Source organism: Trichogramma pretiosum, unplaced genomic scaffold (genome assembly GCF_000599845.2).
Source record: "Trichogramma pretiosum strain Unisexual culture from Peru unplaced genomic scaffold, Tpre_2.0 scaffold104, whole genome shotgun sequence".
Lineage (NCBI taxonomy): Eukaryota > Metazoa > Arthropoda > Insecta > Hymenoptera > Trichogrammatidae > Trichogramma > Trichogramma pretiosum.
Genome location: NW_019641644.1, coordinates 27,622 through 53,972, shown reverse-complemented (window position 1 = coordinate 53,972; position 26,351 = coordinate 27,622). Strand labels below are relative to the sequence as shown.

General features: G+C 50.6%; 1 protein-coding gene across 1 annotated transcript; it reads left to right on the top strand.

Moving 5' to 3' along the window:
- The first annotated feature begins 642 nt into the window (after positions 1 to 642).
- LOC106658215 (mucin-5AC-like) lies at positions 643 to 24,007 on the top strand. Its single transcript, XM_014380072.2, has 3 exons — positions 643 to 1,797; positions 20,260 to 20,412; positions 22,351 to 24,007. Exons 1-3 carry the CDS (start codon positions 643 to 645, stop codon positions 23,614 to 23,616), a joined length of 2,574 nt encoding a protein of 857 aa, XP_014235558.1. The 3' UTR covers positions 23,617 to 24,007.
- The last annotated feature ends 2,344 nt before the right edge of the window (positions 24,008 to 26,351 follow it).

Genomic DNA, 26,351 nt, shown 5'->3' with positions numbered 1-26,351 from the left:
GGTGAGAGGAGAGAGAGAGAAGAAGAAGAAGCGAGGCAAAAGTAGCTAGCTCCGATATATATGTTGTACAAAGCAGCAAGACAGAGAGAGAACGGGCAGGCGCGCGCGCCGATGGGTTAATTTGCGCGAGCAAACGAGAGAGAGTCTAGACTTGTCTTTCCAAGCGAGACGCGCTGCTCCGACTCTCTTTCTCTCTCTCTCTCTCCTCTCTCTGTAGTGGTATAGTTACAGAGCAAAAAAGACGCGTGCAAGTCGGCAGCTATACGGCGGTGCGACCATTAGAGGCCGTCGCTCGCTGCAGATTTAGCCTAGTCACTCAACGATTACGCTTTTACGTGTTCGCAGGATTTGCCGCATAAGGAATGACCAGCGCCAATATTATCGATCGTAAAGCAGCAGCAGCAGCAACGACGTCCCAATTACATCGGGATTGAAGTAACTGCAGCGGCACCAACAGCACAAAGAAGAAGAAGCAAGTTGGTGCGCGCGAGAACTCGATAAGCGACTCCTAATACCCGACAAAGAGCCCCCGACAAGACAGAGAACTCTCGAGGCTTCGTGGTCGGCTTCGGGATCGTTAAGTGTGCGCGAAAGTGAATCGAACGACGAGGGACTACGAGTAGTGCGCGCGATTAGCGAACAATGGCATCGGCCACGATGGGCTTGAGACGTCGAACGCAGATCGGCAGCTCGCCCGTCGGCGGTGCAGCGTCCGCCTCCTCGTCGTCCAACGGCAGCGGCTCCAGTGGCGCGGGCAGCAAGCGCACCCGCTCCGACAACAACAACAGCCCCAGCCAGGGCAATCTGAACTCGCCGCCCGAGCCGGCGGCCAAGAAGACCCGCTCGTCGGCGGCCTGCAACACGCGCAGCAGCGCCCGCGCCAAGGAGCAGCTCGAGCAGCAAGTCAAGAAGGCGCCGCCGCCCTGGTCCGATCGCTCGCTGGCATCGATAGCCGGCCTCGCGCTCGGCGGCCAGAGCCTTCAATTACCCGACTCGGTGGCCGCCTCTCTCAGCTCGCCTCTGGCCAACTTCATAAACAGCTCCATGGCTACCTTCGTGGGCAACGCGACGGCGGCGGGACTCGGCAAAGGCACGTCCCCCTGCTCGTATCTCGACATCTCCAACATGACCTCCTCCTCTGCCTCCTCGTCGGCCTTGGCCACGTCCTCCTCCTCCTCCGCCGGTCAGGCCAACAACAGACCGACGCCGTCCAACAATGCCGCGGCCAACTCGAGCTGGGCCGCCGATGCCGACGCGGTGGCCAAAGCCGCCGCCGCCGCGGCTGTCACGGGCTCGCTCAGCGGCCTGCCCTTCCCACCGTTCGGCGCTCTGAAAAAGGAGTCCGAGCAACAAAAGCAACAACCGAGCAGTCCGCAAGCCACGGCGAGTGCTGCGTCGGCGACAGCTACCACCACGACGACAGCAGCGGCGGCGGCGACGACGACGCCGACAACGACAACGAGCAATCCACCGGAGAGTCTGCCGAAGAACTTTCCGAACGACTCGATGTTCGCTACGTATCAGCCGTGGGTGATCAAGACCTACGGCGATCTGGCCAAGACAAAGACCATCACGATCAAGAAGTACGCGCGTATACTGCGCACGCTGCGCGGCGAGGAGGTGAACAGCGCCGAGAACAGCAAGTTTCGTTTCTGGGTGAAGAGCAAGGGCTTCCACATCGGTCAGCCCGAGGGCTACGACGCCAAGCCGGCCGACAGGATCGTCGGCAGGCACGCAGTCACCAGTCCCGGCCTCGATCCGCCTCTTTACGTGCCGACTCAGCCGCCCCACAACAAAGTGAGTACCTCGCCTCCTTCTTTATTTTCTTTCTTTTTTGTCTTCCACCGATTACACGCGATGCACACGCATACATGCGTCGACACGCAAATGAACATTTTGTTGTACGAGTGAGTGAGCCTGATGCGTATGTGATGTGTGTGTGTGCAAAACGTATATACCCCCGTATAGAGCAGAAAGTCGACGGCGGATATTAACGTGTCGCGAGACACCCAACAACTCTGAAAGGCAAGTGAGCCGAGCGCGAAAATCGATGCCTGTGCTTTAGAACGTTCAAAATATATCTGTACGTGTGTGTACACACGAGCCCGTGTCTGTGTGTGTACATGTCGCATACACAGCCTAAATATATATATCTATAGATACAGCTGCAGAGAGTAGTGAGCGAATTATATACGCGGAGCAGCAGAAGCGGGAGCAGCCGGGCTTGGCAGCCAGAGCATATTTTATTATGCGCCGCCGTGGCGCGCCCCGCAGCAGCAGCAGCAGCTTCAAAGAGCCTACGCTTTGCTGCTGCAGAGAGCTGCATACGGCGCGCTCTGAATTAATCAGCTTCGCCGCCAGCACACACACAGCGACTGAGCGAGCGAGTACAGTACCCGTGCGCTGTACCGTGTGTACTGTTCGTTCTCTCTCTCTCCTTCTCTTTCTCTCTCTTGCTCTTACAGATAAGGTGTCCGCTTCATTACGCCTAATTATACACCAGCGAGCGAGAGCTCGAGTAATACGCGCAGTTGTGTGCCTATGTAGATGTGTGTGTGTACGTGCAGTCGAGCTGCACACACGTAAACGCATATATAGCTGCTGTCGCTGCTGCTGCTCACTCGAGCCTCTCTCTGCAGGCGCACATACACACGCATACACCTATGCACACTCGCGTATACACGTAACGAATGCACTTGCAGCGGAGTTGCGCGCGCGGCGCGTTCATGCCTTGATTTACGATGTGCACTCTGCTACGATGGCAAGACCTCGCACTCACTGCACATGCACTCACTCTCACACACACACACACACACACGCACGCACATATACGCTCGTATATACACCGGGAGCTACCTTTATGCATGTATTCGTGCGCGCGTGTGTGTATGCAGGCACCGCACCGAGCCGTGTCGTATATGTAGCGTATATCCATATATGAAAGGCTTCGCGCTACTCGCGTTCGCGGACGGGACGCTATTATACATGCCGCAGTGAGCTGCCGTGTAGTGTGCCTATGCTATGCCGAGAGACCGAAAGAGCCGAGAGAGTGAAGTTTTCTTGAAAACTGTCGCCTTTTTTGGCCAAGCGGTTTTAAAGTGCTAATTAAGCGGTCACTCGTTGCTAGTCGTCGCCTCTCTTGCTCTCTTACTTCTCCTTCCTCTGTCTTCCTTCTCACGTCTTTCCACTTCTTTTTTTCGTCTAAAACTTCGCTTAAACATATACCATAGCCCGTTCCATAGTGCTATATATTGGATAAATGTATATATAACAATAAACGAGGTAGTAAGCGGCTAGGGCGTACAAAATCGCCTCGCGGCTATACACCAGGGTGCTCCATACCGTTGCTGCCGTCGCGGCTGCTCCTCAAGATATCGCTCGGCGATTTTCTTTGTTGGAAAAGTTAGCTACTCGGGACTATGCGATGATAAAAAAAAGGAAAGAAAGAGTTAAAAGAGGAAAGAGAGAACCGCCTACAGTTTCATATCCTTTAGAGTTCAAGTTGCTGAGCTCGAGCCGCATCGCTCCGCACCGCGCGCATCCAAAGAAAGAAGGATAAAAACGGCCAAGTCAGCAGCAGCACATTGCAGCGATGTTCGCCTATACACATTTACTCACACATACACACTCACGCTCACACAGAGAGCCGGCCCAAGTAACAGCAGCAGCAGCAGCAGCAGCCCGTCACGGCCAGGCTCGCGAGAGTAATCCACAGCAGCAGGCACGATTTCCGAGAATAAAGGCAGAGGTTTGCTTCAGAAGAGACCGCCGCCGTCGCTGCGAAAATTGCCGATGAGAAGAGGAGCGAGAGAAAGAGAGGAATAACTGGCTGCTTGCTTGCTGCTGCGGAGGGTCTCGAGTGATTATATTCCCGTTCGCACGGACGCGCGCACACACAGCGCTGCTGAGCAGTCCTTATTAGCAGCAGCAGTGGCGGCGGCGGCGGCGGCAGCGGCGGTATTGCACAGGCACCGAGGTACCACCATATAGAGCGGGAGGGAAAAAGAGAGAATGAGCGAGAACACGCGGAAAGAGAGTAGGTGCGGAGTGACTCGGCCTACAAGTACCCAACTGCTCATTTTTCACGCTTGACCCTATCTCTGCCGTCGCTGGAATTACTGCCACTGCTCCGCACTGCTGTCGCGCGAACACCAAAGAGAGACGAGAATAAGAGCGCTCGTGTTATGGCTATAGATATATATTTGGATCCAAATGTATAGAGAGCTTAGAGTAAGAGAGACAGAGAGCACAGTCTGCGGTCATTAGTCACTTTCCAAAGCATTCGCGCGCAGAGTCGGCCCCACGTTGGGCGCCAGAATGTTTCGCAGCCGCGTTCAAACTATATAAGCTCTTTCTCTCTCTCTCTCTCTCTCTGCAGTCTGCTCAGCAGCTCCCTACTTATTTTTCTTCATATTTCAACTGCTGCACGAGCTCTAGATTCGTACGTACACGTACGTCTGCGTGGGCAATGTGTCGGAGTACGTGCATTTCGTATAATGCGAGAATTCAGACTACTGCGTCTTTTCTCGGAGCAAAGGCGCTAAAGCCGACAGCATCAGCAGCAGCAGTTTGGATCTTAGCAGTCGTCGTGGTCTTCGGGTTTCAAGTCAGTCAGCCAAGCCAGCATCAGCAGCAGCAAGACTATCTTGATCGAGCAAGGCGCGGAAGGGAGAGAAACGCCTCGAGAGCCGAGCGAAAAAGAGAGAAGAGCAAGCGAGAGAGATACTTGTCATTGATCGCTGCCGACGTCGTGCTCCGCAGTACTGCGCTGCCTGCCTACTTGCTCTGCCTCGGCTGCTACTGCTATAAAGGTCCCGTAGCGAGTATTCGCTCCGTTTTCTTCGTTTCACTCGACTCTTCCCGGCTGTCGCGATTTTCTCAGCTCCTCCGCAACATTAAGTCGAGTCGGATCGTTGCAAGCTTTTTTCATGACGTGCGTTTATTATGCATGCGCATAGACACCGTGAAAATAGAAACGACGCTCCGACTGCTCGCGTCGAGAATCGGAGCAGCAATTGATTTCTGATGAATGCGTCGCCGATCAGCTAATTGTTCTATCGAAGCGATGAAAGTCATTATTGTGGGTCTCGCATCTAATGCAGAGTTCCTGGAGTGGCTGTCGAAGCTTCATGCGCGACGCATCGCACACGCACTCGCAGCACATAAATGCAGCCTGGAGTCGTCGACTCTCGTGAGGGCCGCGGCGGCGGGGAATGTGCCAGCTCGCGTCAAGCCGTACATTTCTCTCTTTCTTTCTTTTTCTCTCTCTCTCTCTCTCTCGCGCGCGCGCGCTTACCTAACCACGCAAAATAACAGTAGCCAAGTAGCAGGTATACGCGAATATATCTATATGAAGCCGCGCGTTATGGTGTGGGCATGCCTCGCTTATCCAACTGCAGCAGCAGTAACAGCGGCAGACTCGACTCTGGAATTTGACTGCCCGTATATATGCAGCGTATATACGATTTGCCGGAGGAATAATTACGCGCGTATAAGCTAGCCTCGGAGCGCGGCTGGTAAATAAGTATTTAGCGTTATGTATGCGTGCCCATCGAATTGCGATACGCTCGTGCAGCGCACATATAAGCCGGCCACTGCTGCGTGTAGGTAATGGTCGGCCGACGCCGCCGTTCGAAGCACTTTATCGAGAATATGTATGTACGGGGCGGCGGCGGCGGCAGTGGCGATATTACCACCGCGCCCACCGATGTATATATGGCAGCGGCGGCGGCGGCGGCAGCAGCTCTATATACACGAGCGAACTTGACAGTCGATCGACTGTCGGAGCAGCGGTGGAAAGCATTGCGAATACGAAGCGGTGTGCGGAGAGGAAAATCTGCCTCTGGGTAGGCTCCGATCGATCTCGTCGCTCTCTCTCTCTCGTCTCTCTTGCTCTCCCGCTGCAATCGTGATCCGCCTATATCTATCGCTGTAATACATACTGCTATATCTGCTCTGCCGGCAGCAGCTTTTTCGCGATGTAAAATTTCTTACTCTTCTCTCTCGCTCGCTCGCAAACGCGTCAATGCTAAATCATCGCGCTATAGCGAGCTGCACTTGCAGGCGATCATATTATACATCAAGTCTACAGGCTAAGCTGCTGTACTTGTTACACGGAAGCGCGAGCCCGGACGACTTGGTTTTTCGCTGGTTTTATATTATGCCTCGCGAGCATCAACTGCAGCCGAACGACGATGCGGTTCGAGTTATAAGAGCATATCGCAATGAGCGGCGGTGCACGCGCTGGAAAAGAGACAAGATGGAGAGAGAGAGAGAGAGCGAACATAATGCACGGCTTGTAGTTGCTTACACTGTGTTGCAGCGAGAAAAATCTCATAGAGGCAGTCGCCGACACAGAGCTCCTCTCGGCCTCTCTCGTGCCTATATAGATATATATACGTGTGCCTTGGCGAGTGCACTGTGTGCGTGCGTGAGAGAGTAAGAGCCACAAGGCCGCCACCGCGCATACCGTCAGTGTTGCTGATGTTGCTGCGGCACGGCCCGAGCTCGCTCGCTCGCGCGCGCTTCAATTCGCAAAGTGCGAGAAATGGAAACGGGCAATTAGCAGCCGACCGCTCTGCTCGTTCTCGTTGCCAGTTCGCTCTCTCTCTCTCGCTGCAAAGCGGCGAACTGCTGCTGCTGCTGCTCCGACTCTCTCGTGGGAGAGACTGACTGACACAGACGCGCGCTGCACGTGCACATACAAACACACGAACGAGTTCTCGACGCTCGGTATTATATATATATATACAGCACACGAGGCAAAAAGAGGTAAAGGGAGCGAGAGAGGCGCAAAAAAGAGCCCGCGGCGTACACGCCGGCTACACACAGCGAGTGTACCAACACACACACACAAACACACACGGACGCAGACAGACCGACCGACAGACAGTGTAACGCGTGCGGAAAGCAGAGTAGGTATTTTTTCATGCACGAGCCGCTCTCGAGCTGCGCTCAGATATATATTCCAGCTTTTCGGCCAACCTGTCTATACGTATAGCACGTATTATACGTGCATGCCCATATGCGCGAGAACAATGGGAAAGAATGAGCCGGCGACTCGTTTAATAGATATGGCTCCTAAAAATTAGCTTGCGTCAAGCGAGCTGGCGACTGCAAAATGTGAAATTGCTTCTCGTATTTGTAAGTCTGTGTGCGAGCTTTAAAAGAGGGAAAGTATATACGTAGTTCTGCTGAGTTGCCGAGCATGAACACACACACAGACAAACAGGACAGAGGAGATAATAACTGCTGTGGAGCTGCAGCCGAGATGAGTCGAGTCTGCGTCGGGTCGGAGGATGAAGGCAGAGCGCGAGAACTGCTGCTGTTGCAGCTCTCTCAAAGTCGCGGCCTTATACACACGTTCGCACGCTACAATGCGAGGAGGGCAACGCCGTATACAACGTGCTATATACAGAGGGGACAGTGCAGACTCACTGACTCGCACAAAGCTGCGCGAGAGTACCTATAATGAAACAGGTTCAGCGCAGAGTCTCGTGTATACATATATATATATGGTGCAAAATTAGATTCGTTTTTTGCTTCGTCCCGCAGTCGCTCGTCGATGTATATAAGAGAGAGGGAAAGAGAGGACCTTTTTGCGGTTTCGTGAGAGGATTAAATATCGCACTGGTGCTGATTTACAAATTAAAAAGTCTCGTCGATCGGGCCGCGCGCGAAGAGTAATTGGACAGGATGAGGGGGGCAGGCAGGCAGGCAGCTCGCTCTCTCGCTGCTACCGCTCGCCGCCGCTCCTGTTTCTTCTTCATCTTCTCGCACACGGCTCTCTTGTACAGCTTTATATATTCATGTACATTCTATCAGAGAATATAACTGCCGCTGCTGCGGCTGCTGCACACTTTGGTGCGAGCGAGCGAGCGAACGAGCGAGTTGAGGAAAGCTTATTATCTTGGCAGCGGTAGCAAAGTTGCGAGCGAAATTACATCGAGTTCTACACTTGCTCACCGCGTTTGCGAGCTAACTTTTTTTCTCTCTCCTACCGAGCTAGGTCGTCTCGTTTGTTTTATATTTCAACTGCATCGCAGCTCGAACTGGTAAAAGTACCGCAGCAGCAGTAGCAGCAGCCGTCGAGAGCAATATTATACAAAGGAAATGGCCAAATTGTTGCAAAACCCTTCGTAAGTACGCAAGCTCGTGTCGCGCCGCTACGCATTATGATGGATTTCGCGCAACGACCCGACGTACTATATAATAAATATGCGCGTAAAAGAGACACGAGAGATAAGATAAGCTGCTGCCGCTGCTGCTGTGTGCCGTGGCGTGTGCGTGAGCGTATATATATACGTACGCTTCGAGCTCTAAAAAAAGAAGAGTAAAGAAAAAAAAGGAGCGTCGAGGAAAAAAAGAGAGCTCTGCGCGCGAATCCAAGCGTATACGTGTGCGCTGCAGCACGCACATATATTGCACACATGTATATTACTCGTATATTCCCAAACGGGTCGTCGCGCCGCCGCCGTCGTCGTCGTCTTATATGCCTCTTGGCTTGTGCGAGAGGAGGCACTTGCCTCTCTCTTTTTCTCTCTCTCTCTCTCTCTTTCTCTCTTTCTCGACACGCAGACCGCACAGTCCCGTCATCGAGTCTGCTTGTGTGCGTGTGTGTGTGTATATGCATGCGTGTCTATGTGCAGCAGGCAGACAGACTGCAGTGTGCAGCACAGTCCGCGATCGCCAACTCTCTGCTCCATTCCCGTATACTGTGGGCTCTTCTTGCTCACTCACACTTTAAACGGACAGAGCCGAGTCGTCGTCGTCGTCTTAGCCTGATCAATGAGCTGCGTATATATATAAGCTTACTCATATACGTGTATACATTTCTTTTTCATCCTTATTCCTTTTACATCGGGCTGGTCGTCCAGCCGAAGCTAATCCGCCTCTCTCCTTCTCGTTCTTCTTTCATTCTCGGCGAATATATATCCGTACGCTATATTCTTATACATGAGCTCTTATACGCTCTGCGCTCGAGCGTGTATAAACATCCTAATCAAGCGTCCCTCTGCGCTCCGTTTCTTCGCCGATCGTACATCGTCGAACTCTCGGTCGTCGGCTCTCTGTGTACACACAGACGCGCACAACATACGAGATTGATGCTATTACAGGTATTTAGGATTTTTTCTTTCTTCGGCTCGAGAAAATGTTCACCCCCGAAAGTGCGTGGTAGGAAGAAAAATCTTGATCTCGAGTTTATTGATACGTACCTCTCGGGCTAGCTGCTGCTACTCAGCTCCGCTCGTACATAATACGTTCGAACGTGTATGCATCGTGCTCGGTATATAGCGCGCACGAAACAGGCTGCTGTGTGCGCAACGGTGTGCTCACGAGGCGATACATAATAGCCCGCGCGTCGTCTCGAGTTATTGACACGTTCGCGCAACTATATACGGCAGCAGCCTGGCAGACTCTCTCGCAGCGAATATAACATGCGCGTTCGCTCACCGCTGCTGCCACTGCTGCTGCTGCTGCTCCTCGCATCCGCTTCGCTGTACATATAAGATATACATTATAATGCACACGCGAACGCGCTCGGCGATGACACCGACACTGGCAGGATCTATTATATATGTGTGCGTGCGCACGCGTGCACGTATACGAGAGATAGCAGTAGTTGAAGTAGACGACTCCGATTTTGTCGACGACGGATGCATAAAGGTGTGTTTGCTGCTCACGGGACGCTGTATTCAAACTTGATCCGAATCAACGATAAAAAGAAGAAGAAGAAAAGCTCTCTCTTCGCTCGCATATACATAGGCTTGACGTGTGCGATTGTGTTGCGCGCACGACGTAAAAATTGCACGGGCTGCATAATATCCATGGGTGCGCGCGAATGTATATCTTTCTTTTTTTATACGTAAAAAAACAACTCGCGTGATACGTGCCTCTGTTATAGGTGCGCTCCTCCGACTGTACACGGCCGACGCATACGCGAATACATTTTATATGCGTTACAGCACTGCACGTAATAATACACGTTAATCTAACTAATGATACACGCGCTATTTCGAGTCCCAAAGCTTATCTCCAGCCCGAATGCAAATTGCCCGACTCGACTCTTTGGTGCAGTTGCAGTGTGGCAGTCTGCACCGCCACAAACTCGTGCATTACACAAAGGAGACGTGGGTGAGCCAGCCTCGTCGCTCAGTCGCTCGCGTGCAATTGTAAGTATATATAAAATATATGTCTCAGCTGCGCAGACGGAGATGGGGAAAGAGAGCGAGAAAAAGAGAATATAATGCACGCGCGTACAGAGTCGAAGGGCTGCGAAGGTATCAGCACTTAGATAGAATCATGCTGATTTTTGATCGGAATATACCGAGTGAGGGAGAAGATATTCAGCGACGCCGCGGTATCGTCGTGCAGTATACAGATACAGAAATCCCAGAGACACACACACATATACAATACAATAGAAGCCCTTTTCTGCTGTCGGCGTCGTCGTCGTCGTCGTCGTCGTCGCGCTGATGGCCCCTCGAGGAAAATCTCTCTCATACACATAGGCACGTTGCGACTCTGTATATTTGTGCCGAGATATATACAAGTGCGCGAATATGTGTGTGCGCGCGCTGCTACACGCTGCATTTGCGGCTAAAGTACGGAAAGAAATAAAGGAAAAAGAGGAGATGGTTCGAACAATGCGAGAGAACCGAGAGCGAGAGAGGCAGAGCTGCTGAAGCTTATATATACCAGGCTCGAGTTTGTAACTTGTGTGTGCGTGTGCGGAGACGGCGACGAAAGAGCGGAGGAGTACGACAACAGCAACGACGACGAAAAATCAAATTAAGACGTCTAGCTCTCACACCTGTCCTTTGCCGGCAACAACGGCGCGCACAGCCCCGACGATGACAATACTTTTTCGACTATATTTACGAAAAAAAGGAGCCTGTACGAATTTGCTGCTCGCGAGATGAGAGATGCAGAAGAAGATGTCTCGGCGTGCCTTTGCATGCAGATTTAGTCATAAAGTCGGGGTTTAAATGAATTTGTAACGCATTAATTAAAGCCCCGCACACATAGAGACGCACGAAATATCCCTCTCGGCGATTCTTTACTTTTCTCGGAAATATTTCGAATTTTTTTCCTCTCCGGTTCGTCTGTCCTGTCTCTCTTATACACATAGCTGCTGCCTGCCCTTTTCTTTTCCCGTCTCAGTATAGCTGAGCGCGGGGCCACGAGCGTCGGTGGCGGTGGCGGCGGCGGGCTCCGTAGTCGGTCGTTATCGAGATATACATCAGCCGCAGCAACAGCATTGGCAACAGCATGCAGCACTACATCACTAGGCTCGCACACATATTATACACAAGCACACGCGGAGCAGAGAGGAGCAAAACTCGCTGGCTGCGAGCATTAGGATATATCTCTCTATTTCCAAAGCGAATGAGCCGGGCTAAAATAAAACGAAAAGCTTCGTATGTGTGTGTGTGCGTTACAATAGTCGTAGTCGTCGTCTCACCCGCTGTGTTCGGCGTCGACGACCTATGCCTAGCGTTGGGCCGACCGTCGACGGTTTCTCGCTAAGGCATAAGACGACGACTGTGCAGGATTATTTATTCACTCGAGTCGTGATATTGCCCTCGTCTGTGTGCATGTGTTATATGTGTTGAAACACAGTCGAGAGAGGCACTGAGAGAAGAGGTGCGACTGCTGGACCAAAGCGAGAGAGAGAGAGAGAGAGAGAGAGAGAGAGAGAGCTAAGGCGAAGCAGTAGGTGGAATGGAGGAGAGAAAGAAGAAAAACGTCTCTCCCTCGATCTCTCGGAGTTGTTGTAGCTAATTTAGACTTGCTCTTGTTCTTCGTGGTCCGTCTCTCTTCACTCTCGGCGCTCATTCCTATTCTTCTTCTTATATTCGATGATGATCGAAGGCCTCTTAACAATGTCATTATGTCTCGCTCGCTTCGAGACCGGACTGCTCTCGGCTCCTTCTCCCTCCCGGAGCTTTTTTTTTCTTCGTGCAAATTTATTTATGCGCATCGAAGCGCACAGCAGTCCGTATACAGCAAAGACACCTGCACAAATCAGTCCCATTATTGTATAGTCCTTGATACACCTAAAGCTATTTTAGCCCCCGCGAGCACCGTATGTACACACACACACACACACGCGCGCGTAATGCTACGTGCCACATAGCTGCGTATTAGATTACAAACTATGCGCGCGCCTGATGAAATGCGTGTTTCTAGCCTGCATGTTGGGCTTTGCTGCTGCTGCTATTGCTGCTGCGGTAGTGTATAGAATCCTCATCAGGAACACATATATATAATGTACCATATACACGCTACGCAGACATGTCCAGAGATGTATAGTTATATCAACGCCCGCCTGTCTCTCTCTCGCTCTCTATCTCGCGCAATGCAGTTGGAGTCGCCGTGCTCGTCGTCGTCGTCGTCGTCTCCTCTGTCTGCACAACTGCGGGAATAATCGAAATAGCACCGGAATTTCAATCGGCCCACCGCAACGCCAGTGCAGCAAATTGACGTGTGCGAGTGCGAGCCTAGTGCACACACACACATGTACACACGGGTACAGTATGCACATGCGGCTCGCTGCTGCATGTATGTACGTAGCTCTATGCATATTTCGCAGAGCGCGCACATCGATGCATGCACAATTGTATGCATTATCGGTTGTCGATAATAGGCTATCGACCTCTTGGGGCTATTTCTTTCTCTCCCTAGCTCTGCGAAACCTCTCACCGATTTACCTACTCGGGTATGCTCGAATATATATCTATACAGCAGAGGCATGGATTTTTATTCGTCGATGCTTGATTTCTCATAGCAAGGATTTTTTCGAGCGATGCCATAGTAGCCTGTGCCTCGGCTCCTGCATTTATGTACGTATATATATAGCTTGCTCACGCAGTTCACGTACGTTTTCGTATATACCTATACCTGTGTATAGGAGAGCTAGTCGGAGTTAAAGGACGCGTCGACTGTCGATTGTGTACGTGCTATGTGCAAAGTGTACAATGTGAGATTCGTATGTATAAATCGTCGTTCCGCCGCAGCTGCAGCACAACTGCCAGAGTCACAATAGATCTCTCTCTCTCTTTTTTCTCTCTCTCTCTCTCGCTCGCACTCGACTACCGGTCAACTCCTCCTCTTTTTTCGCTACGTATATAAATACGTATATAGCTACTGCCCGACTCTCTCCTCGAACTCCACTCGTCGTCGTCGTCGTCGTCGTCTGTTCACGCCTGCGTGTGTGCAATACTATTCGGCTGCAGTGTAGCCTGCACCATGCCACCGCCTCGGCACAAAGCTCGAGCTATATAACGCAGACATGCGCAAGCACACACATGGACGCGGTCGCAGAGCGAGAGAGACGACGCACACAATCACACTCGGGCAGCGTGTTGAGTCGAGTGAGAAACATGCCGCAGCACTTATATGCACACTACACACGGCCAAAGGGACGAAGGCGACGACAACGACGACGACTACTACTACCTACTACTACTACTACTACCACTACTGCGCTATATACTCCTGCGACTCGCTTGTTCGCTCGCTCGCTCTCACTGGCACTGGTCGTTTATCTGTGAATGGCTACTGGGTGGTCTCCTGTCTCATTTTTCCTCTCGCCTTTCCTTCCTTCCTATCTGCTTCGCTGGCGCATTTATTTTTACCTCCTTTTTTTCCTCTCCTTTTTTTTTACTTTTTTCTTCTTCGCCGTTTCGCTCGCTCGCGCGCTCTCTCTCTCTCTCTCTCACCCGCCCGCCGGTCCGTTTTTATTTCTTTATTTTTCCTACACCGCGAGAGCCGAGGGAGTGAACTTTCAACCACGCTCGTGTGGCTTGCTACTGCTGTTGCTGCTCGCTTTATACTCTTTGTAAGGTGGCCGGGGCGCGTGTAGCAAGCCTCGAGCGAAAAGTACATGTATGTATAAGATGAGAGACTGACTGACTCTGTGAATGTGTGCGTTGTGTCGACGAGGAAGCACATATATATACAGAAGTACAACAACAGTAACATCAGCGTGACTTTGATAAAACATTACACACATACACATATACAGATGAAGAGAGAGGCAGAGTTGAAGTGCACCCACACACAATCTCTCTCTCTCTCTCTCTCTTTCTCTCGGTGCGGTGGGTATACACGTGTGCAACACAGCAACGGCGGCGGTGGTAGTCTCTCGAGCTTTTGTTCTCGGGATCAGAGCAGCACGTACTAATGAACGAGCATACACACACACATACGCATACACACAAATATATATATGGAGCTTGTAGCTATGTGCAGAGGCTCGAGGCACTGCCGTATATATGTACTCGCTACCGCACGCGGGGCGCACTGTTGCTCCGCCGGCGCGGCCATACAGTACCATCGTGTTCATCTCTGCTGCTGTTGCCGCTGCTGTGCGAGCGCGAAAATGCTCCGAAACCGCAAAATTCGCTTGGCGCTGAGCGCACGCCCCCTCGTCACTACTGGAATAAAAGAAAAAGTACAAGTGCGGGGGTGAAGTGCGCTAAAGCACACGCCTATATATATTTATACACATATACATAAACGTGCCTATATGTGTATAACTGGAGTGGTGTGTAGGCCGCTGCAAAAAAAAAGATAAAAAAGAAGCGAACGAGCCGCACAGAGAGCAGCAGCAGCAGGATTGCGCGCGCGCGCGCGGGTGGGCAAGGATTGAATAGGTGGCGCGGTGCCCGCGTGTGCTGTATGCTATCGCTCGAAAAAGAGGGAGAGATAGGAAAAAAAGGAAGACGAAGAAAAAGAGAAACACAAGCGAGTCGAGTGTCTGTGCAGAGATATTCATATGCGTATTATACGAAACACGCCCACGATCATCGATTGCCGCGCGTACAGCTACGAACTGCATGTAAATATTATTATATATATGCAGTGAGCAATGGCAATGGTAGAGCCTGGGCTCTCTTTTTCTCTCTCTCTGCAGCTCGGCTCGGTGCCGTAAATCTGTGAGTGTCTGTATGTATGTGTGTGTGTCCGTGTGCAGTATACATGCAATACAGATCGATGGTCGTCGGCACTTTCGTGCTTGGCTGCCTCAGTCACCGTTCGCTTGTCTCGCTCGAATATACGCGATATTATCTCTCTCACTCACTCTTTCTCTTTCTCTCTGTTGTGTGCGCGTTCTCAAAGTTCGCTCGTGCATACAGCGCAGCGCACACACAGATATAATACCTATACACGTACCACAGACGGACGCTCGCGTCTAATATCGGTCCCGAGACTCGATGCAGACTCGAGAGCTCGGACTACACGTACGTTAAGGCAGTGCCGATAAAACCAGAGAGTCAGCAAAGTCAGCAGCAACAGCAGCAGATGGACAAAGTGGCGAGGAGAGTAGCAAAGGAAGAAGAAAGAGAGAAAGAAAAGCAGCAAAGAGAGAAAGAGAGAGAGAGAGGGAGATCTTTATCGTGTTGGGCTTGCTCCGTGTGCATCGCACACACACATATCTTGTATATAGGTATCTCTCTAGCTGCTCGTCCGTACGTATATATAGACGACAAAAGTGAGCGAAAGAAGCAAAAGGATAAAAAGAAGAGAATAAGAAGTAAGAAAAAGAAGTCGGAGTAGGAGGAGAGAGAGCATGAGCCTGCAGTGTAGTAGTAGTGGCGGTGACGGCGGCGGCGGCGGCCCGGAAGAGGAATCTCCGTGTATAATCTGCACGCCTGGCGCAAAGCCGTAAATCTCGCTAATGCGAACTGCCGACGACCACGAGTGCGCGACGAGCTGCAGCAGCAGCAGCAGAAGCTACTACCTACATAGCATGAGAGAGCTACGACGATCCTGCTGCGGGCTGTACTTTCTACTTATCGTATCTTGCGATGAGCACGGTCTGCATTGCGCTACTACCACCACCACCTCCAGCACTGCCGAGGCAAGCATGAGCGCAGGATCGTTCTCTTTTATATATATACGTGTATACGTTCAGCGGGAGGCAATAGCTGCAACAGCCGAGGCCAAAGGCTTTATCTGGCTTTCTCACTTTTTCGATCTCTTTATCGATCGCCGCTCGAAAGAGAGAGAGAAGAGAGCTTCTCGGCTATTCGGAGCTCCCAGCTCGAGAGAGTGCGGCACGCAGATCGATTCTCCATCGCCCCGTCCTGTGCAGCCGCTGCTACTACACCGACACACAGCAGCTTTTACGGCGTTAGCACATACACATAGCTCCCTGCGCGTTAATCGTTGATTAGCTCGTGCCACTGCCGCTGCTTATCGCACGCGACCCACGCAGCAGCAGTAGCATACATAAAATAGCGTCCTATATGCGCTATTACGTGCATGAATTCGTCGCTCTTTTCTCCGCTGCTGCAGCACAACATTGTAGTCGTATACGGCCCGATCGATACGTAACGCAGGCGCGCACATAAGAGCGCGTATACGTATTCCAGCCTCGCGGATGTATTTAAAATTCGCGTACACAACGGCGTCGCGGCATTATATGGGAGGCAGGAGAGCTGCTATATAAGAGGGAGAGAGAGAGAGAGTGAGAGAGCTCGTTAGACATGCCGCTCGCTACTGCAGCCGAGAGGCATAAATACGTCGCGCGCGAGGCTGTCGCCGGAGGTTACGCGGCGCCCGCTTCATCGACTGCTGCTGCCTGCTGGGGCCGATCCGAGCATTTGTCGCGCCTCCCTCTCTCTCTCGCTCGCTCGCTTCTCCGCTCGCGCAGTGCAATGTGCACTGTGCGGTACTGCGGCACTGTATAGCTATACAGTCGCGATCCTGTACGCAACTCACGCTCGCGTATTATATTATCGCGATCGAGCATCGCTGCGGCGGCGGCGGCGGCGGTGCAGCGGCGCGCAATTGCATCGCCCGCGAGCGTATACATCCCGCGCGAGCGGCTTCTTCTCCTATACCATTTATACAATAAATATACGTCGAGCTGCGTACAAAGAAACGACTCGAAAAAGAGGAGAGAAAAAATAACACGGGACCAAGTCGCGATGACGTACTCGTCGCATATAACGTATACGTATGATGATGTATACGAGTTATATTATATGCAGGAGATATCGTTGCCCTAGCGCAAAAACATGCCTTATTCGGATAGCAAGACATGAGGATATTTTATATTCGATCGGATCGGATAAGACGCAGATAAAAACTCTCGAAGGAGATGCATTTTTTCTTGGAATTTAATTTGGCTATTTCTTCTTTATTTTGAATAAACTTGATGGGGAGAGGTCATTGAAAAATCGATCAGGGCCATTGTTACCACTTTAATCGAATGGAATATCTTCGTGTCGTGGATTGTAAATAAAGCATGATTTCGCTGGTAAGCGTACCTTACGCCACCAACTTAGTGCAAGGTATGTTCAATTGCGACGAGATACGTGCATGTGGCATGTTATTTTTCGCTCCCAATAGACGCGATACTTCGGCGAGCAGCAGCGCTGACCCGTGTACGTGTGTCGGACATCGTGGTCGTGAATTGCGCCAGGCCGCGTTGCTCTGACTTGTCAAGCGGTGGTGGTGGTGGTGGTGGCTCGATGATCACTGCGCGGGCATATAGTGCTTTGCATTATACGTGCTATATATTGTACGACGTAACCGCAAGCCCCCGAGTCATTACAGCGTGAAAATCAAAGGAAAATGAAGCGCATCCGCGTGCATGCGTGCGTGTGCGGAGTGCAGCATACATACTGCGATTCGTGTAAGCAGATATCGTGTGCGGGGCACTGCTAGAAGCAGCAGCAGCAGCAGCTATGTCGCCGCGTCTCGCTCGGACGGCTGCGCGTCGTGTCCTCGTCTCGTGTGTGCGTGTTGGCCGTACTCAGCTACTGCTACTGCTATATGCAAGCACGCCACATAGCTATAGCTGCACATATAATATAATGGGCCGGAGCGGGCAGTAGGTAGCAGCAGCTCGGAGCGGAGTAAGAGAGAGAGAGAGAGAGAGAGAATTGCGAGGAGTGAGCGACGTCGGCGGCGAACGATCGGATGTGTGCCTGCGCGTGTTGCACGCCTTTGACCACAATCCCCTAATCAAAGAGCAAGCAGTGGCAGGCAGCAGTAGTAGCAGCAGCAGCAGCCCGGAGAGACGGGCGGGCGGACGAGCGAACGGCTACGATCGTTCCCTGTGTTTCCTCTTTCTCTCTCACTCTCTCGTACTTACTCGCAGCAGTATTACTGGAGTGCGCCATTCGAAGCCCAACTTCCTCTCTCGCTCTTGGCCTTCTCTGTCCCGGCGATGTACACACAGCTCGCAGTCTCTTATAAGCCCTTCAACAGGTGTTCACCAATTCGCATCGTCTCTTGCTCTCTCTCTCTCTCTCTTTCTCTTTCTCAAAGTACCGCTGCTCTCTGTCTTTGGCAGTGCAGTGTGCGTGCACTTCTAGTGGAAATACAATAATGTCGCGCATGCGCTGCTTATATTTACAGCCACATCCAACAGGCGCGCAGCCTGTTTTGTATTATTATAATACATAATAATGGATTAATAGCCGTTGCGGGCCGTCGGTCGAAAGCTTATACGAATTGTTATATCCCATATCCCGTATAGATATAGGCTGCCTGTTCTGTATGGAACACACGCACATCGTGCACACTCATACGTATATAAACCTCGCAGGCAGGCAGGAAGCTTAGATTTCGCCACACCGGAGTCGTCGAGCTCCTTTAATATACGGCATGCAGCGCACGGCAGCGGCGTCTCCTTCTTTACTTCCTCGGCGCTGTTCGCAAAGACTCTCGCGCGCGCGTCTGTCGTAAAGTTAAGTCTCGCGTACTGCTGCTGCTGCTATACTGCCATATACCACTACTGACGCTTTCACTGCACATACGACGAGCTGAGCACTTGGCCGTATACTCCTGCTTGCTGTATACGTATACCTGTAGCCTGTATCTCGCAAGCAGCTCTCGTCGGCTCGCGAGATCCTTGTGTGTATATAACTACAACGTATGCCGTATACCTATAGCGGACCTTAAAACTAGCTCTCTGCTCTGCCACTGCCGCAGCCGCGCGTGCATTTATATATATGCGGCAAGTGTATGTGTGTGTATATATAGGTGCTGACTTTGCCCCGAGTAGTAGCAGAGAGTAAGAGAGAGAGAGATGCGGGAAACGGGTTTAAACTTTGCGCCGCGCAGCTTTCGGTTCGCTTAGGATCTCTTGGCGTGTAGAGGAACGAGAGCCCGCCTAGCGCTGTATAGCCAAGAGGATAGCTAAGTTGGATTTTCTACAGACTAGCTGACTGCCTGCCGCTGCTGCTCCTGCTTGGTAAATTTCACGAGCAGCAGCAAGTTCAGAAAACTTGCTTCGTTTGCTGTTTCATTGTGTACGAAAGAGTGAGAGAAGAGAGAGAGAGAAGCGAAGATAGAAGAGACGATGCCCCCTCCGACGCTTTGCACCGGCGCGGGCCACTACTACTTTACGAGCGTATCGGAAGCTTCGCGCGAGCAAAGAACCTCGAGGCTACGATTAACAAACACGAAAAAAGCACGGCCTTATTTATAGACAGCTTCGCAATTCGTACAAATGATACAAGCTAGCAGCCCGTCCCGAAGAGCACACGTAATATATGGTGCCTGTGCGTGATATGGCGACGATGAGAATCGATCGCACGCGAGACAAAAGCTCGGAAAAGCTGCTAATCTCGGCTTGACAATGAATTTCGAGAGAGATGTCACACCTGCGTGTGTGAGAAAGAGAGCGACAGAGGTAGGAGCGAATTAGATACATGTCCCACACGTTTATACGAGAGAGAGCGAGTAACTTGCCGATGTTGCAAGTTCACCAGCTGCAACAGCAGCAGCTTGTTGTGTAGATTTCCACGTATATTAGCAGTGGTATAGCAGCTGGTGCAATATATGTCCTCCCGATCCTCCCGTACGGATGCTCGTCGCGCAATCTCTACGACGGCTTGCGGAGTACACCGTAATGCACACTGCAGTAGATAGTTTTCCAGCGTCGGTAACGTAGGGCTGCTGCTGTTGCAGCGACTCGATCGTCGAGCGCTGGAAGCAGGGAATCACACTGCGCGAATTTCATGTCGGTAACGCGAATGCTTGCATCGATGTAAACCCGCATGTGTACCGACGCTTACCCTTGGTACGAATTACGAAAGCTCGTGTTTGAGGCACCCTTAGACAGGTGGCGTTGATCGAGCATTACATCTTCACCCTTGTGTAACCCGCCATGAATCCCGGCTATCGAGCTCAAAATCTAAAAATATCAATGCAACTATTATTATGCGAAAGTGAAAAAAAATGAGTACATTTAAAATTTTACTAATCGATTGTCCATTTTGATATGTTTTACAGAACTTGAATGGAGCGGAGGGCACAGTACCACCTGGCAGGGTTTACAAAAAGGTGGCCATCGTGGAGAATTTCTTCGACATCATCCACGCGGTACACGTCGACCTCGAGGGCAGACCCGGAAAACACGCCGGACAGAAACGTACCTACAGAACCGTAAGTAAAACTTTTTTCCTTATTACTTTTGTTGTTTTTTTTTTCATTTCATTCCTTCGTTCTCCGATTTGCAAGGCAATTAGTGAAACGAGGCAAAAAAGAGTAAGATCCGCGAATCGAGCGTAAAATATTTTAGCGTGCGTATGAATGTATCTGCGAGAGATGAAGCGAGCCGAGAGCAAGAAAGCGAACGGTGGAATATCTTAAGTCTCAATTTAGCTTGTTTTCATTTTGTTCGATCATTCGTTTATTTCGTGGCTGCATTCTCTCGCTCGCTTATCTGCTCTCTCTCTCTCTCTCTCTTTTATACGTATAGGTATTCGCCGAGGCGAGCCACTTGCTTTCCAGTATACAAACCAGTAGTTCGGCTTTATACGTCTCTCCAAAGGCCGAGTACACGCGGCCGCGTTTGCTCGCTGCGTATATATAGCTATACAATATATATGACTCGACTGACGCGATCTGCTTGTGATTCAAAATCTCAGGACACTTGTTGCACGCGTTACTGCTTACTCGCGCGCTCACGTACTCATCTACACACCCACGACTGCGCACACACATACTCACGCGTTTAAATGCAATATACATGTATATTGGCTTCTTATATACGTACATAGACAAGAGCGCGTTGTACGCGTGAAGCTTTGCTCTCGAGCATTGAACCGTGCAGCTCTCACGTATATAAACGTATGGCGATGTGAATGTGTTGTCTCTCTCTCTCTCTCTATCTATCTTGCAGCTGTGCAACACGCAGATACTCTCGCAGATACACAGGCGCGGAGTGAGAGAGAGAGAGAGATAGCCCAGCGAGAGATCCCTTGAGACTCTTCAGAGCCTATATATTGTGTATGCATACGCCGCGTGAGTGAGAGAGAAAGATAGAGCTACTGCTGCAATGGCCGATACGCCACAGCGTCGCTCGATGCTAATCTCCATCTCGTAAGCGAGAGCGACCGACCGACCGACCGAGTGGTGAATTTGCAATGCAAAATATGCAACGATTCATCGGAGCCTGGTATATATATCTATAATACATGCGGCCATGACGGACGAGTTAGAGCGATGCAGTGTATAAAGCGGCTAACGTATATTTGTTGGAATTACAACGAGAGCGGACATTGATTCGTAGTCCTTTGCATCAGATACATGTCCCGTCCATGCAGGCAGCAGCAGCAGCAGCAGCTGTCTTATGTGCAGTATAATAAAACGCGCTTATACGGCAGTTGAGAGGAAACGACGCGCGATATGCAAGCGCGCGCTGCTGTTTTGGCGTCTGACCAAATAGACGCGTTACTACTTGCGCTACGTAAGGCGGATTAACAGCTCTCTCTATCTCTCTCGCCCTCTATAGGTACGGCATATACCGAGTGAAAGTAGTCTTTTTTAAGCGCGTTAACAGACAGACGGGACAGACTATGTGTATACGGTATATATCGTGTGGCCCCGTCGCGCAGCTCATCCACTCAGTTATTCGGATTTAAACTTTGCGCTTCGCGTCGCGAGTCACGTTTAAATTTGTATACACCCGCGCGCTATACCTATATACAAATATATACGTACACACTTACGAACGAGCAATGCTAGGGAGAGTGGTAGTAGTTGTAGTAAAGCAGAGTCACGCTTCGCAGAGGAAAGCAAGAGCCGTTTCCTCCATTCCGCGCGCGAAGCGGCGCATAAATCTCATCGAATTACCTGCAGCACTGCCTACACTTTGAGACTGTATTATACGCTCTATGTTGCCAATGTATACATGTAGAGGCGCTCGCTCGTTTGCCACTTTTCCTCGCGCTTACTTAGCTCGCTACGCCAGTCGTCCAGTTCTCCCTCTCTCTCTCTCTTTCTTAAAAGCATTATAATATAGGTATCATCTCGTAAATTATGCGCAAAAGCTTGACTCGAAAGCTCATGGTTTTTTTTGTTTTTGCTTACCTGTTACAGATCACCGAGACGTATGCGTTTTTGCCACGCGAAGCTGTCACGCGATTTTTGCTCGGCTGCACCGAGTGTCAGCGCAGACCCAGAACACCGAGCCCGACGAGCAGCCTCCAGGTGCCCGCGAATGGCGCAAATCAAAACAGCAACAGCAGTAAGCCAAATACGCCGACGCCCGCATCGACGCCACCGTTGGCCTCATCGCCAATGGCGCCGCCGCAGCAGCCGCCGCAGCAACAACAACAGCAGCAGCAGCAGCAGCAGCAACAACAACAGCAACAGCCACAACAGTCACAGTCTCAAGCTTCGACGATGATGCAGCCTCCTCCCGCTCCAACGGAGACGACACCATCTAGTCCCAAGGCGGCCACTGCCATCGTCAGCAGTAGCAGCAGTAACAGCAACAACAGCTCGGCTAGCGAGCCGATGGAGGCCTGTGCGAGCGACAACAGGCCCAAAGAAGCGAGTCATCCAGGCGATCAAAGCAATAACAACGACTGCAACAGCCAAGAACAAAAGCCAAAGAGTCCCATGATTACGACGACGACGTCGATGTCGTCGATGCAAATCTCCGGCGCCGCGAGATCCCCACCCATGCCGATGAGCACGTGCACGCCGGTTTCGTCGCAAGACACGCTCAACGCCGCCGTCGCCAAAGACAACGCCCGAGTCGTGCGCGACGAGAAGTACAATCCCCTCAGCATAACGAATCTGCTGCGCAAAGATCCAGTCGGTAGCAATAACAATCGCAATAATCATCGCCACGGTGGTGTCGTCGTGCCGGCTACCTCGACCATGGCAATGGCGGCCACGACTTATCACCAACAGCAACAACAACAACAGCAACATCTAGCGTGCTCCGAACGACAAGCTCTGATCACGACGACGGCGACGACGACCAACTGCTCGCCAACCACCCACTCGACGACGAACAACGTGCCCAAGTGGACGGGCCATCCGCAGCTGAAATGCTCGCTGCCGCTCGACTGCGCCGCCGCCTACATCAGCAACAATCCTCTGCTGGCACCTTTGATGATCAAAAAGGAGCTTCAGCAGCCACAGCACCAGCTGCCACTGCCCAAACAGTCGCCCGGTGACCCCGAGGACGAGAATTACTCGCCGGCCACAGGTCTGATCGACACGAATCTCAATCTCCTGGCGACTATTCAGCAGATGCACTGCCAAGTCATGCTGGCGCTGACGGAGCGGCTCAGGGCGCCGTCCATGTCGCCGAGTCCTGCGGCCCTCAATAACGCCAGTCACGAGTCATGAGGTCGAGCTTCGCAGACACAACAACAACAACAACAAGCAGCAGTCGCAGCAGCGGTATCGAGAGGCTTCAGCATCGAGGCACTTGTAAATAGTAATATTTGTAATATAGCCACCGCCGTCGCCGGTGATACTAACGATAACGACGTTAATCATGATAAGAAACCCTAGGCAGACGAAAAAGCACCGCCACACGCTTACACGTAAACAAACTTTGTTTCCATTATCATTGTTTGCTTCTTTATCGATGAAATTAAAGTGATTTATTTATTATATTGAATAGCGAGCGCTTAGTTAATGATTTATTGACATTTCTATAGATGTATATTATTATATAGATATAAATGTATATTATATATATGAATGAACGAATAAATAAATATAAATAGTTTTCAGTAAAAAAAAAAATCGAAGCAAAAAGACGAAGCTGGATATAGTCGTCTTACGTTGTATTTCTTGTATAATGTAAAATTTTTAACAACACTCGACGTAAGCGATAATGTTGTAATCGAGCTTGCAGCACGCTGGGACTAGCCTAAGTGAACATAAAAACAAACAAGCACGTTAAAGCATATATACATAAACACGACGAAAATACACAAAAAAATTGTATTTAAAGTGGAAAAACCTTGGAAAATCGAAATGATAATATACGAATTAAGTACTGTAAACATAAAAGCTGCTGTGTTTAGTTCATTTTCTTCCAATTTCCTTTATACGTCCTTGTTCCACGTTTATCTTTCTTGCAAAGCAATTTCATAAAGAATAATATCGATCGCCCGCAGCAGCAGCAGCAGCAGCGGCAGGAGCAGTGGCAGAGAGAGAAGTACAGAAGTCGGAGATGAGAAAAAAAATTCGAGCCTTGTGCAAGTCGCTCCACGTACACCTAGATCCGTAGCACGCATGTACGAGGCCGGGGTGTGGGTGTATAGAACGAGATATACACACATACAGACCGGTGGAGAATAGGAAAAGCCAAAATCATACCCCAGGGAAGAAAAGAAGTAGAAGTTGGAGGCATCAGTCCTGTGTTGTTCGCAATTCGTAGCTCGTACGCAACATTCGTGAAGCGAGAGCGAGGAAAAAAAAGGAGGAGAGTCGAAAGAAGATAGAAAGTATAAGGGAAAAAGGTTGTGCCGCCAGTAGCAGTAGCAGCAGCGGCAGCAGAGGCAGAGGCAGAAGCACACGCTAGCTCTCGGGAATCTTTTATTTTGCGAGCAAGAGCGAGCGAGAGAGAGAGAGAGGATATAGCCTGCCAGAATGTAGGGGATCATTTCGGAGATAGTTGGAGCTGTTGCTGGTGCTCTGCGCTGCTGCTGCTTTTCCGTTATACCTCTAGCCAACTCTCTGGCCCTATGTGCGCTAGAGAGAAGTTGTCGGATGCTGCTGCTGCCGCTCGAGTGGGAAGGGGTTTTAGGTAGACTCGAGTTCTCTCTTTCTCTCTCTCTCTCTTGCTGGCACAGAGATAGCAGTAGCCTGGGTATACGAGAGCAGAAGCAGCAGCAGCAGCTCTCGCTGCAAAGGCAGAGCCGCGCAGAGACGGAGGTGGGCTGGTGAGATGGGTAAAGGATGAAATGGCTTGGCTGCGAACGCGCGCGCTTCTCTCAACGTCTCTCTCTCTCTCTCTCTCTCTCTCTCTCTCTATGTGCACGTGTATGCGTGTGTGTGTGTATGCGAGTTCAAGAGAAGTTGGAGCCTGGATAGCAGTAGGAGGGTTGGCAGAGTAGAGAGAGAGAAGAGTCTGCAGAGTCTCTCTCTCTCTCGCTCTCTCTGGCTCTCGGGAGAGGGTGAGTTTGGCGCCGAGGTGTCGCACTCCCCCCGGTACACGCCATCACCCAACTCCGAGCTCGTTTTCGACGTTCCTAGCTCGAGAGAGAGAGAGAGAACGAGAGCGAGGCTATATACGCTCCGGCTTTCCCGTCTAGCTGTTTTATCCCTTTCAGACTACTACAGCCCTGCGGATCTTTCTCTCTCTCTCTCGCTCGTTCTCTATCCTTCCTCCACGGCAAACGACAAACTTATTTTTAAATAAATAATCCCTTCTGGCCAGCGGAAAATCGTTGTGGATATTTAACCGTGCCTATGTATATACGTGTATATTATATACTCTCGTACGTATAATGTAATTGCCGACTATACGAGCGACAATTCCGACCGATCTGTATGAGCGCTGGTGTATGTGTGTGTATGTGTGTGTGCATATTCTGTAAGCTCGAATGAAACGATCGACGGGTTAATACGCTCGTGCGGTGCGCGCGCGATCCGTGAAATCGAGAGCCAATCGCTTTCTGCGCCCGACTGTTTCAAAGAGATAATGACTTAATCGCTGGGTAAACAGCTGAACTGCTACGCGGACAGTTCGACGTATATATGCGCTTTACTTTTCATTCATAGATACAAGTCTCTATTTGTGACGTGGGAAGCGTTACAAGGTTTCTTCGATCCCTTTTCATGATTTTAAAGAGTTTTTATAGGCAAAATTTGTAGAATAATAAAAATCGAATTTACTCGATTATCTGTGACATCAAATGACTGAAAAATTGTTCAAAGTTCGATCTAGACTTTCATCATTAAAAAAGTAGTAAAGTTTATTTAAGATATCTAAGAGCTATGAAAAATCCCAAATTATCGAAAAATGTGGAAAAACATCGGAATAAATCTATTTTTTAACACTGCGTGCGCGAAACACGGGCTTTCTAACCTTAAAGCGTCAGAAAACCCTAGTTTCTTGCAAGCAG